Raw genomic sequence first — 19203 nt, forward strand, 5'->3', positions numbered from 1 at the left:
AGTGAAGGCCAGTTGCCCACCCCTGTGCAATGTACATGCATGGGCCACATGCGGCCCCCACCTTCACGTAATGCGGCCCGCATGTTAACCCATTCTGACCTGAGATCAGATTCTACAAATGTTTTCTACATCCTGACAGTTTTCTGAAAAAGCTATGTTTCTATGTCAGTCGTTCTTCTTCTTCGTTTCAAAAATACCTACGACCTACATGCTGGTGGCGCGCTACGAGCTTGGAGATCTGCTATTTTTCAATAGCTAAAGCATAACATAATGCTAACACCAAAAGGGGTTCCCGCCCAAAATGGGTTTTAATATCTGATATATATTATATAGATTTCAGCTAATTACTAGTATTAAAATGTTATTGTCTTTTATGCCCAATGTATTTATATTTCGTTCATAAAGTAAAGTCAATAAACATAACTAACTAGAAAAAGTGCCCGTTCTGGGCACAGGTCTCCACCAGGATAGGAATGTAGGACATTGCAGCCTGCCTTCATCTGGTGGTTGGATAAAAGGGCAACAAAAGTAAACTAGGGAGTTGGCATACAAAGTTATCCACAGATCCGTGCAGTTAGAGGTAAAAACACTTTTCGCCCAGTTATAGCGCCACCTTGAGGCTGAGTTGAAATTGTTCATGTGGCATTTCGTCCTCGGCCTAGTGGGAATGTGGGTGCACAATTTCTCGGAAATCACGTGATGTGTTCATGATTTGCAGCATTTTGTTTGAAACTGAGCACTCCTGTGAACTTTGGAAGCCAATCTTAACCAATCAGGATGGAGTCTGAGAAATCTGAAAGACCGGTTTCGTTGAATGGCTCTAGAGAGACTGTGTACCAATTTGCGTGATGTTTGGACAAAATCTGTAGGTGTACTGTGCAAAAACTTGTTTTGCACAAAGCGGCCTCCTGGTGGCGCTATAACAGGCCGTTCTGGAAGGTTTTGGGCAGAGGTTCATCGTTTGGCATCGACCGGGTTAACGGTGGCCGAGATTAGCTACTCACGGACACACGGACAGACGGACGGACGGACACACACACACACGGACGGACGGACGGACGGAGTGCAAAACATACTCTCCCGCCATGCCTTCGGCCTGGTGGAGACAACTAACATAACTAAATTCATTTAAAACGTTATTGTCTATTTGTGTCTAATGTAGTTATGTCAACAGTTCATAAGGTTAACATAACTATAAATAAATGCATTTGAAATGCAAATTGAGAGATTCCAATTAAAAAATAGCTCAATTTTTTTTGTACATCAGCTATTTTTGCTACGACAGTAGGCCTATTATGCAATGTGGCTCTCTGGAGTGAGTGTGAAACTATAGTGGCCCTCTGGAGTGAGTGTGGAACTATAGTGGCCCTCTGGAGTGAGTGTGGAACTATAGTGACCCTCTGGAGTGAGTGTGGAACTATAGTGGCCCTCTGGAGTGAGTGTGGAACTATAGTGGCCCTCTGGAGTGAGTGTGGAACTATAGTGACCCTCTGGAGTGAGTGTGGAACTATAGCGGCCCTCTGGAGTGAGTGTGGAACTATAGTGGCTCTCTGGAGTGAGTGTGGAACTATAGTGGCTCTCTGGAGTGAGTGTGGAACTATAGTGGCCCTCTGGAGTGAGTGTGGAACTATAGTGGCCCTCTGGAGTGAGTGTGGAACTATAGTGACCCTCTGGAGTGAGTGTGGAACTATAGTGGCCCTCTGGAGTGAGTGTGGAACTATAGTGACCCTCTGGAGTGAGTGTGGAACTATACTGACCCTCTGGAGTGAGTGTGGAACTATAGTGGCTCTCTGGAGTGAGTGTGGAACTATAGTGGCTCTCTGGAGTGAGTGTGGAACTATAGTGGCTCTCTGGAGTGAGTGTGGAACTATAGTGGCCCTCTGGAGTGAGTGTGGAACTATAGTGGCTCTCTGGAGTGAGTGTGGAACTATAGTGACCCTCTGGAGTGAGTGTGGAACTATAGTGGCCCTCTGGAGTGAGTGTGGAACTATAGTGGCCCTCTGGAGTGAGTGTGGAACTATACTGACCCTCTGGAGTGAGTGTGGAACTATAGTGGCTCTCTGGAGTGAGTGTGGAACTATAGTGGCTCTCTGGAGTGAGTGTGGAACTATAGTGGCTCTCTGGAGTGAGTGTGGAACTATAGTGGCCCTCTGGAGTGAGTGTGGAACTATAGTGGCTCTCTGGAGTGAGTGTGGAACTATAGTGGCCCTCTGGAGTGAGTGTGGAACTATAGTGGCCCTCTGGAGTGAGTGTGGAACTATAGTGGCCCTCTGGAGTGAGTGTTTGATTGATTGATTGATTGAAATATTTATTAACAGTTTGTAGAATTTACAGTACATTTTAAGCACAAACTCAATACAAAGACTGTCAACTGTGAGTGGACGACCCAATTAAGCATTACACTTGTTTACAACAGGGTCCACATTGTTCAATTCATCAAAACATTTAAAGACATACAAACATTTAGAGACATACAAATAGACATTTCTATGTAGCTAAAGTACAGAACAGGAATTCATCATATGGGAAGCAAAAAAGGGAAAAGATACAATATACAGTGAGGGAAAATGGGGGGGTGGGGGGGATTCAGATTTTACAGAGGCCAGTTTCGAATTGCAGCCATCCGTAGGTGCCCTTTGAGAGCGGTTTTGAAGGAGTCAAGGGATTCACATGTCTTAATGACTGTTGGTAGGGCGTTCCACATTTTGGTGGCATAGGAGCGAAAATAATTTAGTCCCTTCTTTGTGCCGAATCTGGGTTGTACATGGTTTGTTGCACTCCCTCTGGTGTTGTGGGTGTGGACTTCGTTTACATTAAGGAAGTATTTAGACAGGTACATGGGTATCTTGGTGGTGTATCGAATCTTGTGGACCAGACCCATTGCAAGATGCTGTACTCTGTCGTCGACCCTAAGCCATCCCAGCCTGTCAAAGTGGGCAGGGGTGAGGTGGGTTCGGGGGGTGAGGCCAAGTAGGAGCCTGACCAGTTTGTTTTGGGAGGTCTGGAGCCTTGTTTTAAGGGCCTTTGAGGTGCTGTGGTACCAAGAGGTGGATGCATAGTCAAAGAAACCTTGTACGAGGGCTCCTGTTAAGGTCTTCAAGGTGTTTTTGCTGACCAGTGAGGAGATCCTGTAAAGGAATCTTGTTCTTTGATTGACTTTTTTGATTACGTTGGTGGCCATTTTATCACCGGAAAGATTGGCCTCCAGGATGGAACCTAGGTAGGTAATTTGATCTTTTCGTGTGATAATATTGTCACCCACTCTAACCAAGAAGCAATCTGCCTTGCTGAGTTTACTATTTGATCCGAAGAGGATGGATTCAGTTTTTCCCAGGTGTAAGGATAGGTGTAACTATAGTGTGGAACTATAGTGACCCTCTGGAGTGAGTGTGGAACTATAGTGGCCCTCTGGAGTGAGTGTGGAACTATAATGGCTCTCTGGAGTGAGTGTGGAACTATAGTGGCTCTCTGGAGTGAGTGTGGAACTATAGTGGCCCTCTCCATGGTCAAAGTTGCACCACCCCTGGTCTAGACTTTGAACCTAGACCTTTATTTGGTCTAGACCACCTCTGTAGTACATAATGAGATCCAGTGGTGAAAAAATTAAGTACTTGCATGTTTCGCTTAACCCATTTTGATCTAAGTTTTTCGATTCTACAAATGTCTTCTAAAACATGTTTCTATGTCAATATTTCATGTCAAGGACCACAAAAATATTAGTATTTGGCCACCGACCCCATCTGAAAATATGTTGTTCCAGGGACCCCCCAGAAGGGGGACCCCCCAGAAGCAAAGATTTTAGTTAAAAACGTTGACTCTGAAAGAATATATACAAACATTTGGGCCACATTTTCACGATTTTTCAAAAATAGCAGACATACAAGCTTGCAGATCTGTTATTTTTCAACAGCTAAAGCATAACATAAATAATGCTTAAAACACCAAAAGCCCAGCCCAGAATGGTAACAGTAACAGTATTAATACTGCAATGTAGATATACTGTGTTACAATACTGTGATACAAGTATACAAGTATACAAGTCTGGTATTCAAAAGTTAGTTGATTGAAAGTACAAAGTATTGGTATCAAAGTATACTTAACGTATAGTAAAAGTACTCATTATGCTACAGTATACAGTATGTATGTCCCACTTCAAGTTTTCAAATATATAAAATATATTTTGAAAATAGCAGATCTACAAGCTCACAATGCGTCTAATCACTCATGGCCAATGAGTAATGACTATGGTTATGGTTAATATTAATATGAATCTATCATTTTCTAACAGCCACAATTATGGAGGAATATGACTCCAACACATACTTAGCCTACACTATACATATACATTCAATAATTAATGATAATATATCAATAAATCAATAATATATCAATAAATATTTGAATGAATGTGAAGCTTTTCATAGTTCTGACACAACACAGCCACTTGAACAAAGCCATTGCTCATCGTCCCCATCTAGTGGTCAATGTTGAAGTTGCGTGCGCTTATGTTATTGTGGTTGCTACAGCAACCTACAGACAGAGTTGTTATTGTGGTTGCTATAGCAACCTACAGACAGACGGACATTTGTGAGGATGAGAAGAACATATCGAAAGGTCTTACTGTTGTCAACCAAATGTAAGTATGTTGCGCACACACACACACACACACACACACACACACACACACACACACACACACACACACACACACACACACACACACACACACACACACACACACACACACACACACACACACACACACACACACACACACACACACACACACACACACACACACACACACACACACACACACGATAGGGGCGGCGGTGGCTCAGGGGTAGAGTGCCTGGATGGTAACCGTAAGGTTGCCAGTTCGAACCCGGGCTCCCCCAGAGTTAGTGTCAAAGTGTCCTTGAGCAAGACACTGAACCCCTAATTGCTCCCGATGTGCTAGTTGGTGCCTTGCATGGTTTCCGCTGCCATCGGTGTATGAATGTGTGTGTGAATGGGTGAATGTAATGCACAATCTCTGTAAAGCGCCTTGGATAAAGGCGCTATATAAATGCACCATTTACCATTTACACACACACACAGTTCAGTGCATGGTGGGATCGTCTTCAGATTGTGCTTGCGTAAATATTTCTGTGATGTAATGCGTGTCTTTGCCCTGGCCTTTACAGGCATTATGCAAACATTCAACATGTGCAATTTAATATTATGTAGACATAGTACAGTTCTCTATAGTGTAGAACAGTGGTTCCCAAACTTTTCCATGCCAGGGACCCCCATTTGAAGAGACATGCCAGGGACCCCCATTTGAAGAGACATGCCAGGGACCCCCATTTGAAGAGACATGCCAGGGACCCCCATTTGAAGAGACATGCCAGGGACCCCCATTAGAAGAGATATGCCAGGGACCCCCATTTGAAGAGACATGCCAGGGACCCCCATTAGAAGAGACATGCCAGGGACCCCCATTAGAAGAGATATGCCAGGGACCCCCATTTGAAGAGATAATGCCAGGGACCCCCATTAGAAGAGATAATGCCAGGGACCCCCATTAGAAGAGACATGCCAGGGACCCCCATTAGAAGAGACATGCCAGGGACCCCCATTAGAAGAGACATGCCAGGGACCCCCATTAGAAGAGACATGCCAGGGACCCCCATTTGAAGAGATAATGCCAGGGACCCCCATTAGAAGAGACATGCCAGGGACCCCCATTAGAAGAGACATGCCAGGGACCCCCATTAGAAGAGACATGCCAGGGACCCCCATTTGAAGAGATAATGCCAGGGATCCCCATTAGAAGAGACATGCCAGGGACCCCCATAAGAGAAGATCTTTACGGCTCCAGCAGTGATTCTCAACCCGTTTCATTTAAAGGACCCCCAGTTTGACATGCATTAGTCTACGGACCCCCTTTTAATGGCATTTCTATCTCTGGGACCCCCAATTTATTATTGTAAAATCTAAGTTGGGTCCGTTAGGTTCTTAGCTTGCTTATGATCCTCGATGACTATATTCGGTAGCCTATGTGATGTTTTACCATCACCATGTGTTGTTCAAAATGGGCTTACTGTAAATCGTAATTATACTGTATTAAGATGTAATGTTAATGTAATTAAACTGTATTAAGATGTAATGTTAATGTAATTAAACTGTATTAAGATGTAATGTTAATGTAATTAAACTGTAGGCTACTGTAATGTTTGGGTGGTTCCAGATGGAGTCTTCTCGGCCAGGCAGAGGCAACGATCCCAGAGCCAGAGCGTTCTACAGCAAAAATACACAGGACATGATTCAATGTGAGACACACATACACAGCTGAATGTGTGTGTGTGTGTGTGTGTGTGTGTGTGCATAGTGTGTGTGTGTGTGTGTGTGTGCGTGCGTTAGACACGAGCGAGCACACACACACACACACACACACACACACACACACACACACACACACACACACACACACACACACACAGAGAAACCCTGGAGTAGATGTTTGCCAATGTGTATTGTATATATAAAAATGCTTTAAAGGACCACTTCACCACTTTTCAACCTATCTTCATATAATTGGTCCTAATATGCTCATGATAAAATACCACCATTTTCTCCTCAGTCTGTGGGCAGTTCAGAAACCTGTCCACAGTGACATCATCGTTAGGCAGATTTATTTTAAAACATTTGTTGTTGTTGTTTGTGTGTGTGTGTGTGTGTGTGTGTGTGTGTGTGTGTGTGTTTGTTTGTGTGTGGTCCTTTAATAACTCACTCTCTCTGTGCACAGTGATGATGCAACAGTCCAGACTCACCAACTTCCAGCAACGACAGATCAGCCAGTGTCTGAACAGTGAGTCTAACTTTAACCCATCCTGGGTGGGAACCCTGCCCTGGTGGTGTTTTAACCATTATTATGAACCCTGCCCTGTTGGTGTTTTAACCATTATTATGAACTTTAGCTATTGAAAAATAGCAGATCTACAAGCTCGTAGCACGGCACTGTAGGTCTGCTATTTTTTTTTTAATCGTGAAAATGCGGCACAAATCTTTGAATCTATATTCTAACGACTGACATAGAAACATGAGGTTTTAAAGAAAAGGATTTAGAAGACATTTGTATAATCGTCGTCAGGTCAAAATGGGTTAACCTCAGCCTGAAGACTGAGTCTAACTTGAACCTGAAGTGAGTCTAACTTGAACATGAAGACTGAGTCTAACTTGAACCTGAAGTGAGTCTAACTTGAACCTGAAGACTGAGTCTAACTTGAACCTGAAGTGAGTCTAACTTGAACCTGAAGACTGAGTCTAACTTGAACCTGAAGTGAGTCTAACTTGAACCTGAAGTGAGTCTAACTTGAACCTGAAGTGAGTCTAACTTGAACCTAAAGTGAGTCTAACTTGAACCTGAAGTGAGTCTAACTTGAACCTAAAGTGAGTCTAACTTGAACCTGAATTGAGTCTAACTTGAACCCGAAGTGAGTCTAACTTGAACCTGTCCCTTCCTATGGACTAGTGCTGCACAATGAATCCACAACACTATCTATAGATAGAACTATATATTCATCCTATAAACACAGATCTATAGATTCATCCTATAAACACAGATCTATAGATTCATCCTATAAACACAGATCTATAGATTCATCCTATAAACACAGATCCGTGTTCTAGCTCAACCGTCTGGGCCCCTAGAGGCTGCTGAGCCAGGCTGACGGTTAGCTCAACCGTCTGGGCCCCTAGAGGCTGCTGAGCCAGGCTGACGGTTAGCTCAACCGTCTGGGCCCCTAGAGGCTGCTGAGCCAGGCTGACGGTTAGCTAAGCCGTCTGGGCCTCTAGAGGCTGCTGAGCCAGGCTGACGGTTAGCTCAACCGTCTGGGCCCCTAGAGGCTGCTGAGCCAGGCTGACGGTTAGCTAAGCCGTCTGGGCCCCTAGAGGCTGCTGAGCCAGGCTGACGGTTAGCTCAACCGTCTGGGCCCCTAGAGGCTGCTGAGCCAGGCTGACGGTTAGCTCAACCGTCTGGGCCCCTAGAGGCTGCTGAGCCAGGCTGACGGTTAGCTAAGCCGTCTGGGCCTGTAGAGGCTGCTGAGCCAGGCTGACGGTTAGCTCAACCGTCTGGGCCTCTAGAGGCTGCTGAGCCAGGCTGACGGCGTGCCGCGGGTTCGACTCCCTATCCCGACGACGTTTGCGTGTCTTCCCCCCCCATCTCTCTCCCCATTTCCTCGATATACTTTCACCTTCAATCAATGAAGGCAGAAAAAGCAAAAAACATATCTAAAAAAATGCATGCATTACATGTTGTTTCCCTGTATTCTGAACAGACGGTAAAGCTCTACCTCTGACCTCTACCTGTATTGACCTCTGACCTCTACCTGTATTGACCTCTGACCTCTACCTGTATTGACCTCTGACCTCTACCTGTATTCTGAACAGACGGTAAAGCTCTACCTCTGACCTGTAACCCCACGTCGTCTGCGGCGGCTCCTCCTCCTCAGCCGAAACCTCAGCCAATCAGACGTCCTGCTCCATCGGCTCCGCCCCAGAGGCGCAGCGCTGAAAGCTGTCGTTCCGGGGACAGCTACACCAGAGAAAGGTTCCGCCCCGGTCCAACGCGTAAGTTCCTCCTAAACTTCACAACATCTAGCATAGGCCCAAAGGCCTGGTTTAAGATGTTACTAAACTTAACATCTAGCTTAGGCCCAAAGGACTGGTTTAACATGTTACTAAACTTAACATCTAGCATAGGCCCAAAGGCCTGGTTTAACATGTTACTAAACTTAACATCTAGCATAGGCCCAAAGGCCTGGTTTAATATGTTACTAAACTTAACATCTAGCATAGGCCCAAAGGCCTGGTTTATCTCTCTCAAAGGAGACTATGGGCTGTATTTTGCGTGTCTTAAGTACCAGGTCTTATTCTCTAACTTGAGTAAACTAAAGACCTGGAGGCGTGATCAATGCCATTTGGCTATTCTGAGTGGCCAGCGAGCATTGACCACGCCTCCAGGTCTTTAGTTTACTCAAGTTAGGGAATAAGACCTGGTACTTAAGACACGCAAAATACAGCCCTATATCTCTAAGCCCTATAGCCTATAGAGCATCGCAGTCCCGCCCCCTTTCATGACGACGCCAGGCCCAGTCCCGCCCCCTTTCATGACGACCAGGCCCAGGAAATTAATCCCAATGCATTTTCCTCATAGACATTTCAAAAAGTATTTATTTAAAGACCTTTTAAGCGTCGTACGAAGCCAACTCGAGTCGTATTTTTGACCAAACAAATTACAAAGAAGAAAAACAAAAAAAAAAAGTGTCCTGCCGTTTTCTTCTTCTTTCTTTAAAAAATAATTTTATCCCACGATTTTGTAACCCATTTTTCACCCCTGTGTCAATTATCTAATGTGATCCTGGGCTCTACACACCCTCCGCCAACCTAGTCCCCATATATGGGGGACAAGGGGAGAGCAACGGACTTGAACTCATGCTTCCTTCATGCCTGAGTGTCCAAGTTGCTCCTTTACACCTGACAGGGGGGAGTTTCCCTGGTTGGACGTAGTGCGTGGAGGGAACACGTTATTCCAACCAGTTCCTTTCCCCTCCCTCAGGCGCCTTGGCTGGCCAGGGGGAGGAAGTTTAGTGACCAGGATTACTGCATGTTTTTTGTGAGGGTACCTACCCTAGGGGACACGGGGAGAACATGCAAACTCCACACAGAAAGTCCCTTTCGCCAACCCCGCCTCGGGTATGGGCACTGATGACGCGGAGGAGGAAACACGCCGCCAGCACCCACATCGTCCCTTCTTTCTAATCTTTCTAACTTTGTTCGGCCCAAAACATTGTTTGTTGTCATGATTTGTCACGACAAGAGTTGGCTTTCTTTGTCCGCGGCGTAAATGTCTTTAAATAAATACTTTCTGAAAAGTCTATGAGGAAAGTTAACAGGGAATTCTGTTCCGGGTCTCTCTCGGGGGCGGGGCTGCAACAATCTATAGACTATAGGGTTACAGGGTATAGAGATAGACTGGTTCTCTCTCACAGGTAGTCGATAGACGATATAGTCTATAAACTATAGTCATAGACTATGGACTATTCGATAGACGATAGAGGTTCTATAGACGATAGTCGATAGACGATAGTCTATAGACGATAGAGGTTCTATAGACGATAGATGATAGACTATAGACGATAGTCTATAGACTATAGGGTACTGTATATAGATAGTCTGGTTCTCTCTCACAGGAGACTATAGTCTATAGTCTATAGACTATAGTCTATAGACTATAGACTATAGTCTATAGACTACAGGGTACTGTATAGAGATAGTCTGGTTCTCTCTCACAGGAGACTTGGAGAAAGAGAAGAGGAGGTTACAGAACATCCTCGCCACGGGACGGGAAGAGGAACCCAGACCCCGTCGACCTCGGCGGAACGTTCCTGAGTCCTTGGAGAGGGACCGCTTCCAGGAAGGTGAGGCTGGAAGGAACCTTTTATGCTGCTAATCAATTTACTGCAGTGTAGTTCCACTGAGCTCACACTGCTTTATACTGCAGTGTAGTTTCACTGAGCTCACACTGCTTTATACTGCAGTGTAGTTCCACTGAGCTCACACTGCTTTATACTGCAGTGTAGTTTCACTGAGCTCACGCTTTACTGCAGTGTAGTTTCACTGAGCTCACGCTGCTTTACTGCAGTGTAGTTTCACTCAGCTCACGCTTTACTGCAGTGTAGTTTCACTGAGCTCACGCGGCTTTACTGCAGTGTAGTTCCACTGATCTCACGCTGCTTTACTGCAGTGTAGTTCCACTGAGCTCACACTGCCTTACTGCAGTGTAGTTCCACTGAGCTCACGCTGCTTTACTGCAGTGTAGTTCCACTGAGCCCACGCTGCGTGAGCGTCATATTCTCTCGTTTCTCGTCTTTCTCGTGCAGTTCTGGATGAAATAGAGGAGAGGAGAGCATTCCTGGCAGACATGACAGCGCTGGGTCAGGAGAAGAGATGGGTCAGCCTCATCGACACCGAGATATCACAGGTAATTAACCTCATCATCAGTCAGATATCACAGGTAATTAACCTCATCATCAGTCAGATATCACAGGTAATTAACCTCATCATCAGTCAGATATCACAGGTAATTAACCTCATCATCAGTCAGATATCACAGGTAATTAACCTCATCATCAGTCAGATATCACAGGTAATTAACCTCATCATCAGTCAGATATCACAGGTAATTAACCTCATCATCAGTCCAGATATCACAGGTAATTAACCTCATCATCAGTCAGATATCATAGGTAATATAAACCTCATCAACAGAGATTTAAAACTGTGACTCGTTTGCAAAGTCACTCTTTAGTGCTCCTCCCCCAACAAAGAACTTAGTAAATTCTTCTTTTTGATCTATAGAGCATTGCAGTCCTGCCCCTTTCATGATGACGAGAGGCCCCGCCCCCTTTCATGACAACACCAGGCCCAGTCCTGCCCCCTTTCATGACGACACCAGGCCCAGAAAATGAATTCCAATGCATTTTCCTCAGACATTTCAAAAAGTATTTATTTAAAGACCTTTTAAGCGTCGTACGAAGCCAACTCGAGTTGTGACAAATCATGACAACAAACACAATGTTTTGGACCAAACAAATAATTACAAAGAAAAAAAGTAACTTGTAACCTTCCGTTTTCTTCTTCTTTCTAATTATTTGTTCGGCCCGAAAAATTGCGTTTGTTGTCATAATTTGTCACAACTCGAGTTGGCTTTGTACGAGGCTTAAAAGGTCTTTAAATAAATACTTTTTGAAAAGTCTATGAGGAAAATGAACGGGGAATAATTTCCTGGGCCCTGGTAGGGGGTGGGAATGGGCCCTGGTAGGGGGCGGGACTGGGCCCTGGTAGGGGGCGGGACTGGGCCCTGGTAGGGGCGGGACTGGGCCCTGGTAGGGGGCTAGACTGGGCCCTGGTAGGGGGTGGGACTGGGCCCTGGTAGGGGGCGGGACTGGGTCCTGGTAGGGGGCGGGACTGGGCCCTGGTAGGGGGCGGGACTGGGCCCTGGTAGGGGGCGGAGCTGGGCCCTGGTAGGGGGGCGGGACTGGGCCCTGGTAGGGGGGCGGGACTGGGCCCTGGTAGGGGGAGGGACTGGGCCCTGGTATTGGGCGGGACTGGGCCCTGGTAGGGGGCGGGACTGGGCCCTGGTAGGGGGCGGGACTGGGCCCTGGTAGAGGGCGGGACTGGGGCCTGGTAGGGGGGCGGGACTGGGCCCTGGCAGGGGGCGGGACTGGGCCCTGGTGGGGGGCGGGACTGGGCCCCGGTAGGGGGCAGGACTGCGACACTCTATTGTACGCTATTGAAGTGGACCAGGCTCTTCTTCGTACCACAGTAACTATTTACACGAGGGAGGCAGAGGGAGCATCAAACGGTGTACGGTTAAAGTTAAAAACGAGGCCACACAATTATCCTCAAACTACCACCACTATAGGTCAAGCATCGTGTGACATTCACAAGCCATCCTCCACTCTGTGGCTGATTGATGTGTGAGTATGTTTCTGTTTCTCTCTCTCTCTCAAACACACACACTTCTGTTTTGTCATTCAGAAAGTCAGAGAGCTGGAGTTAATCGACAAGGCTCGCACCGTGGACATGATGGAGGCTGTGATCACCACGTCTGACGAGAGAGAACATGATGAGAGATGGAGAGAAGTGAACATAACATGATGAGAGATGGAGAGAAGTGAACAGAACATGATGAGAGATGGAGAAGTGAACAGAACATGATGAGAGATGGAGAGAAGTGAACAGAACATGATGAGAGATGGAGAAGTGAACATAACATGATGAGAGATGGAGAAGTGAACAGAACATGATGAGAGATGGAGAGAAGTGAACAGAACATGATGAGAGATGGAGAAGTGAACATAACATGATGAGAGATGGAGAAGTGAACAGAACATGATGAGAGATGGAGAAGTGAACAGAACATGATGAGAGATGGAGAGAAGTGAACAGAACATGATGAGAAATGGAGAAGTGAACATAACATGATGAGAGATGGAGAAGTGAACAGAACATGATGAGAGATGGAGAGAAGTGAACAGAACATGATGAGAGATGGAGAAGTGAACATAACATGATGAGAGATGGAGAAGTGAACAGAACATGATGAGAGATGGAGAGAAGTGAACAGAACATGATGAGAGATGGAGAGAAGTGAACAGAACATGATGAGAGATGGAGAAGTGAACAGAACAATGGTCCCCAAGTTTTTCACGTCAAGGACCCCCAAATTGACAGTCATTAGCCCGCGGACCCCCATTAGAAAATATATGCCAGAGACCCCCCAGAAGAGAAGATCTTTGCAGTGATTTTCACCGATTTCAAGGACCCCCAGTTTGACCTGAATTAGGCTACGGACCCCCATTTAATGGCATTTCTATCTATGGGACCCCAAATGTATATGATAAAATCAAAGTTAAATGGACCCGTTGTGACTAAGTGACTGTGATCACGGTCAATGCAGTGATCACAGTCGCTGTACTTTGATCACTACAGTGACTGTGATCAGTCACTGAGCTACTGTACAGAAGTACTCTTAGTTCTGTTGCAATATTGATTATTTTGTTGTCCTTTGATGTCAATATTTACATGTATGTCATCTTTAACCCATTAAGACCTGATGGATTTTTTTGAAATTTCGTTTTTTCATATCATGTGAAAGCAGGGAATCATAGCTTCAAATAGAGATATTGGTTGTTCGGAGATATGGCTTATAGAGTAATGTCTTGCAGAAAACAACAAGTTGAGAAAACAAGCTTGAAAGGTTCACTTCTGTGGTCTCTAACATTACACCTAGCTACATGTTTAAGCTTTTATTTCATATTTACATGTCTTCTGTGGTCTCTAACATTACACCTAGCTACATGTTTAAGCTTTTATTTCATATTTACATGTCTTCTGTGGACTCTAACATACACCTAGCTACATGTTTAAGCATTTATTTCATATTTCCATGTCTTCTGTGGTCTCTAACATTACACCTAGCTACATGTTAAAGCATTTATTTCATATTTCCATGTCTTCTGTGGTCTCTAACATTACACCTAGCTACATGTTTAAGCATTTATTTCACATTTACATGTCGATTTCTGACACTTATTTCAGACATGCTCAAGTATGTGAAGAGTCTGCCTGTGCTATACTTTCTGCTTCCAGTCACTAGTTTAAAGTCTCATTTCTAATGTCATAATATTCTTTTTGGAAAATTATGGTCCCATGTATTAAAGAAATGACCATAAAGTCGCATATGTTCTGATGGGCGTGGCTACCGTTACAGTCTATGATTGGGATTCCCCACCCACTCGAGTCAAAATAAAAACCAACTAAGAAGAAGGGGGGAAGTCCCGACTCGTTGTCTGGGCCAGCCAATGAGCCAGCTGGGCCCAAACGGATCTAGAAAGATGGCGATTTACAATTCAAGGATAGGCTTCATTTTACGTTCATGTTAGACCCGGGGAACGCTTTGTCCATATTTTTTACAGTCTATGGTCTTAACGGAATCAACTAGAACCATATTTAGTATGATTCAGATTACCAATCTGCTCATTTCACCTTTAAATTAAACACAACTGACACACAGACAGACACACAGACACTGGCTTCTTGCTATCATTTTATTCTCCTGCCTGTCATAACGGCACGTCTAATACAGTTCTGTGTTGTTGTGGGAGTTTTAGTATAATATACATATTATATACAATACAGTAGCCAACGGTGATGTAATAATGCTGCAGAAAACCTGGTTTTAGTCGACACAGACGTACAGACACAGGAGGAAGAGACGCCAACGCAAAATAACCATTTAAAATGGAGGACAAACTACAGACACATGGCAGAGTTAAGAGTACATAGCAGATCTAAAACTACAGACACACAGCAGAGTTAAGAGTACAGAGCAGATCTAAAACTACAGACACAGCAGAGTTAAGAGTACAGAGCAGATCTAAAACTACAGACACATGGCAGAGTTAAGAGTACATAGCAGATCTAAAACTACAGACACATGGCAGAGTTAAGAGTACATAGCAGATCTAAAACTACAGACACACAGCGGAGTTAAGAGTACAGAGCAGATCTAAAACTACAGACACACAGCAGAGTTAAGAGTACAGAGCAGATCTAAAACTACAGACACACAGCGGAGTTAAGAGTGCAGAGCAGATCTAAAACGCCATAGTGAAACAAAACAGGGCACAAACCAACGGATAAATAAAATAAATGGCACTCTTAAGAACAGACATTAATCCCAATGATATCAACCACAGCGAGGTCACTTCTGCTCATTGTAAGGCAACACATAGTTACGTATAAATTAAACTATTGCATATTCAGGTCCCCCCCCCACACACACACAGTTAAACCTGTTTAAAAACAGGTACTTCTCTAATCTTGTTAAAATATATTTGCATTTTCCAAAACGGTCAATTCTATATAATAATGTAACCTTTAATATTAGATCCTTAATTCTTTGTTACGCCTATAGTTCAGTGTAGTACTTCTGAATGCTCTCTCTTTTGTAGTCGTCAAAACACTTCTTTCACTTTGTTTCCAGTCACACTGAAAATAAAAGGTGGTTATGCAACTATTACTATTACTACGCTCTCTGATGACACATTTAAATACAACAATTTTTTTTATTTTATATTTTTATCCCACAATTTTGTAACGTATTTATCACCAGTGTGTCAATTATCTAATGTGATCCTGGGCTCTACACACCCTCCGCCAACCTGGGGAGAGCAACGGACTTGAACTCATGCTTCCTTCATGCCTGAGTGGTCGCTCCTTTTACACCTGACAGGGGGGAGTTTCCCCGGCCGGACGTAGCGCGCGGAAGGAACACGTTATTCCGACCGCCCCGGCTAGCCAGGGGAAGGCAGTTTTTGAAATCCAACTATTAAAATGCTCTCTGACGACACATTTAAATCTATTAAAAATTTTAATAGATTTAAATGTGTCATCAGAGAGCATTTTAATTTAAAATGCTCTCTGATGACACATTTAAATCTATAAAAATGCTCTCTGACGACACATTTAAATCTATTAAAATGCTCTCTGATGACACATTTAAATCTATTAAAATTCTCTCTGACGACACGTTTAAATCTATTTAAAATGCTCTCTGATGACACGTGTAATGAACGTGACAGACCGTCTCATGATTCCTCGATAAACTGAAGGTCAAACCGAGCTGCAGACGCTAAGCCCTAACAACACCAAAGGGTGGAGACTAGGGATGTATGGAGATGTACGGTACCTTACAACTCTCTCTGATATCAATTCATGGAACACTCAATATCTAGTAATAACATGAACATGAACCTCACTAGCCTGTCTTGTATTGATGACTCTGTCATTTAGTTTCTGCCTCTTGGCCGGTTCCCACTTGAAAAACAGACAAATAAAAGTGAAATAAAATAATAAAAATAACACTAATGCTGTGAGTGCAGTATACCAGGGAGTGTAAATGAGGAGAATTTCTTTAAGAAAACTTACTTCCATTTCAACTGTAATAAATAAAATAACCACTTGTCCAAGTGACAGTGGATATTAATCTGTGGTTTTAGAATATACAATTTCTTTTTAAATTGGTAGTTATGACGATAATCCAATTCATGAATTGAAAGTGAATTCAGCCCATCTGTGACGGCCACTGTTATTATCATTCCTAGAAGGTGGAATGAGGAATAAAAAGAGGACAGAAAAAGAAGACATTTGAGAGTTAATTGGTCAAAACCAATAGGAAACCATCTGAAGCAGAGCTTCTAAACCTTGACCAATAAAAAACCATCTGAAGCAGAGCTTCTAAACCTTGACCAATAGGAAACCATCGGAAGCAGTGCTTCTAAACCTTGACCAATAGGAAACGCTTCCAAACCTTTTAACTCAAAACCCCAACATAATAACTGAGATCTGGAGACCCACACTAGTGAAAACAGCAGATCTACATTCCTAAACACTCTGCTTCGCGCCACGTTCTGAGCTTGTAGATCGGCTATTTTCACTACTTCTTAAATATTTTGATTTCTAATTCATGGAATTTCTTTGAATTTTCTTTCATCTCTTCATGAAATTACTGGATAATTTGTTCTTGTTTTTTAATTATCTTTTTGAATATATTTTGTGGAGAACAGGTGATATTATGGTCAGGTTGGTCATGATAGAGATGTGGAGAACAGGTGATATTATGGTCAGGTCGGTCATCATAGAGAGAACAGGTGATATTATGGTCATCGTAGAGATGTGGAGAACAGGTGATATTAGGGTCAGATTGGTCATCGTAGAGATGTGGAGAACAGGTGATATTATGGTCATCGTAGAGATGTGAGGAACAGGTGATATTAGGGTCAGATGAGTCCCAGTGTCCAGGCCTGAACAGTGACCTCTTCAGTGAAGGGTTCGTTACCCTGTGCGGGTCATGGTTTGGGTCCACTCTGTCCCATTAGAGGACGACTGCACATCCATATGAAGTCTTTTATCGAATTATGACGAAACATTTCTATATCCTGATGGGTGTGGTGGTCACTCCCCCCCCCCCCCCCCCACAATCCACAAGGCACCAGGTGGTCACTGAATGGTTTGACGAGTATGAAAATGACTGACGTGAATACGTAATGCTAAGTACATTCTGAACGCACTCACCACCTGATCTCAACCCCAATAATGACATCCTAGAGGAGCTTCTGAAGATGTGTGGATCTCTTGTGTTGTGATGATGGCGTTCCATGATTCCATCCCCCAGTTAGAGAGACGTGTAGAAGCTCTGAAAGGTGCATTATCTGTTATCTATAATATTATTATTATAGATGTTGTTCTGGTGGCTCAACACTGTACGAAGACACGGTGTGTCCGCTCTGGATTCCACAAACCAACGACGAACGCTGACATTTCATTTCAGTTCAGACTTCTTAAATGTCCCCCTCGTCTCTTAAAAGCACTCGAGTAGCAGTTCTAAAATACTTTGACACATGAAGGCAACTAAAACGGATCACGTAAACGCAGAGCTGTGTTTGTTTTTTTTTTTTTGGGGGGGGAGGGTTTTTTTTTGCACACGGTGAGAGTTTGGGTTTGCATGATTTGAGTCCTAGATATATCCGTCAGGCTCACGTCTTTATTCTTTGTGTGTGTCTTTGCCTGAACTATTACTTTCCAGGCTGACTTTGTGCCTTCAGTTTTCTGGCCTCTGTGTCCCTGCGGTGTTCAGAACTTGTCCTTACGTGGCCCTTGTGTCCTTGCGGTGTTCAGCTCTTGTCCTTACGCGGGCTCTGATGGTGGCTCTTACCCGGTTCTCCTTTGTGGCTCAGCCTCTTCAGAACTTTCATGGGTTTGAACTTGCCGCTTTTTTTCTTCTGTTCGCCTTCCGGGTCCTTCTGGAAGTCTGACATGAACAACAGAGAACAGAACAGGATGAAGAGTCTAGTTGTTGTGAGAGGGAAAAACGAGTGAGACGCGACGACAACCACTAAGTCTGTGTGGTTTTCAACCAGTGGTCCTTGAGGGGGAATAGACCATTATTAGATCTTTAACTTTTGAGTATAAAAAAACAGTAAAGACAGTTTTTTTAAAACCTCATGTTTCTATATCAGTGGTTCTCAACTTTTTTAAGGACCCCCCCCCCCCCAGAAGCAAATATTTTAGTTGAAAACGTTCACTCTGAAAGAATACATATTCAAAGATTTTCCTGATGTTTCAAAAATAGCAGAGTGCCGCGCTATATGAGCTTGTAGATCTGCTATTTTTCAATAGCTAAAGTATAACATGATGCATAAAACACCAAAAGGGGTTCCCGCCCAGAATGGGCTAAGTGACGGTTTTACCTTTCTTCTTCAGCATGGCGGCCATGAGTTTATCCTCCTCTTCTTCCCTGTAACAATTTACAATTTACAATTTAGGCATTTAGCAGACGCTCTTAATCCAGAGCGATTTACATTAAGCAAGAACAAAAAGCATGGGAATACATCACAAAAAAGCATTTATCATGAAACATGCGTAAGCTAAGAAAGTAACAGTGGAATATCTATATTATGAGACTATACATATAAACTATATATATATATACTACTATGCTATACATATGTACTATGGCGTGCTATGACTATATATACTGTACAATGCAATTATAGTGCTGTCTACATAACATGCTATAAGTCTGTATCAAAT

At 43.8% G+C, this 19203-nt stretch overlaps 2 protein-coding genes across 3 annotated transcripts in view; one reads left to right on the forward strand and one right to left on the reverse strand.

Annotated features, from left to right (window-relative positions):
• cUnh22orf23 (chromosome Un C22orf23 homolog) overlaps window positions 1-13227 on the forward strand; it is a 14981-nt gene extending 1754 nt beyond the window's left edge. Inside the window, exons 2-8 of the mRNA XM_083764829.1 lie at window positions 6233-6314; window positions 6791-6853; window positions 8434-8613; window positions 10338-10463; window positions 10926-11026; window positions 12586-12750; window positions 13165-13227. Of these exons, the coding sequence (XP_083620955.1) occupies window positions 6233-6314; window positions 6791-6853; window positions 8434-8613; window positions 10338-10463; window positions 10926-11026; window positions 12586-12705 (672 nt within the window). The 3' untranslated portion in view covers window positions 12706-12750; window positions 13165-13227. The remainder of the gene's footprint in view (window positions 1-6232; window positions 6315-6790; window positions 6854-8433; window positions 8614-10337; window positions 10464-10925; window positions 11027-12585; window positions 12751-13164) is intronic.
• A 2817-nt stretch (window positions 13228-16044) lies between these two features.
• The window catches only part of micall1a (MICAL-like 1a), a 42724-nt gene continuing 39565 nt past the window's right edge, over window positions 16045-19203 (reverse strand). Inside the window, exons 15-17 of one of the 2 annotated variants that reach the window (XR_014569219.1) lie at window positions 18861-18907; window positions 16895-18421; window positions 16824-16854 (exon numbers count right to left, since the gene is read on the reverse strand). Coding sequence is in view for 1 of the 2 variants with exons in the window: in XM_083764825.1 (XP_083620951.1) it covers window positions 18285-18421; window positions 18861-18907 (184 nt within the window). In the remaining variant the exon portion in view is untranslated. Of the gene's footprint in view, window positions 18422-18860; window positions 18908-19203 lie in introns of both variants that reach the window. The other variant, XM_083764825.1, reaches the window with a different exon arrangement.

The sequence above is a fragment of the Protomyctophum parallelum genome, assembly GCF_964188405.1.
Source record: "Protomyctophum parallelum genome assembly, chromosome: 5".
Taxonomy (NCBI): domain Eukaryota; kingdom Metazoa; phylum Chordata; class Actinopteri; order Myctophiformes; family Myctophidae; genus Protomyctophum; species Protomyctophum parallelum.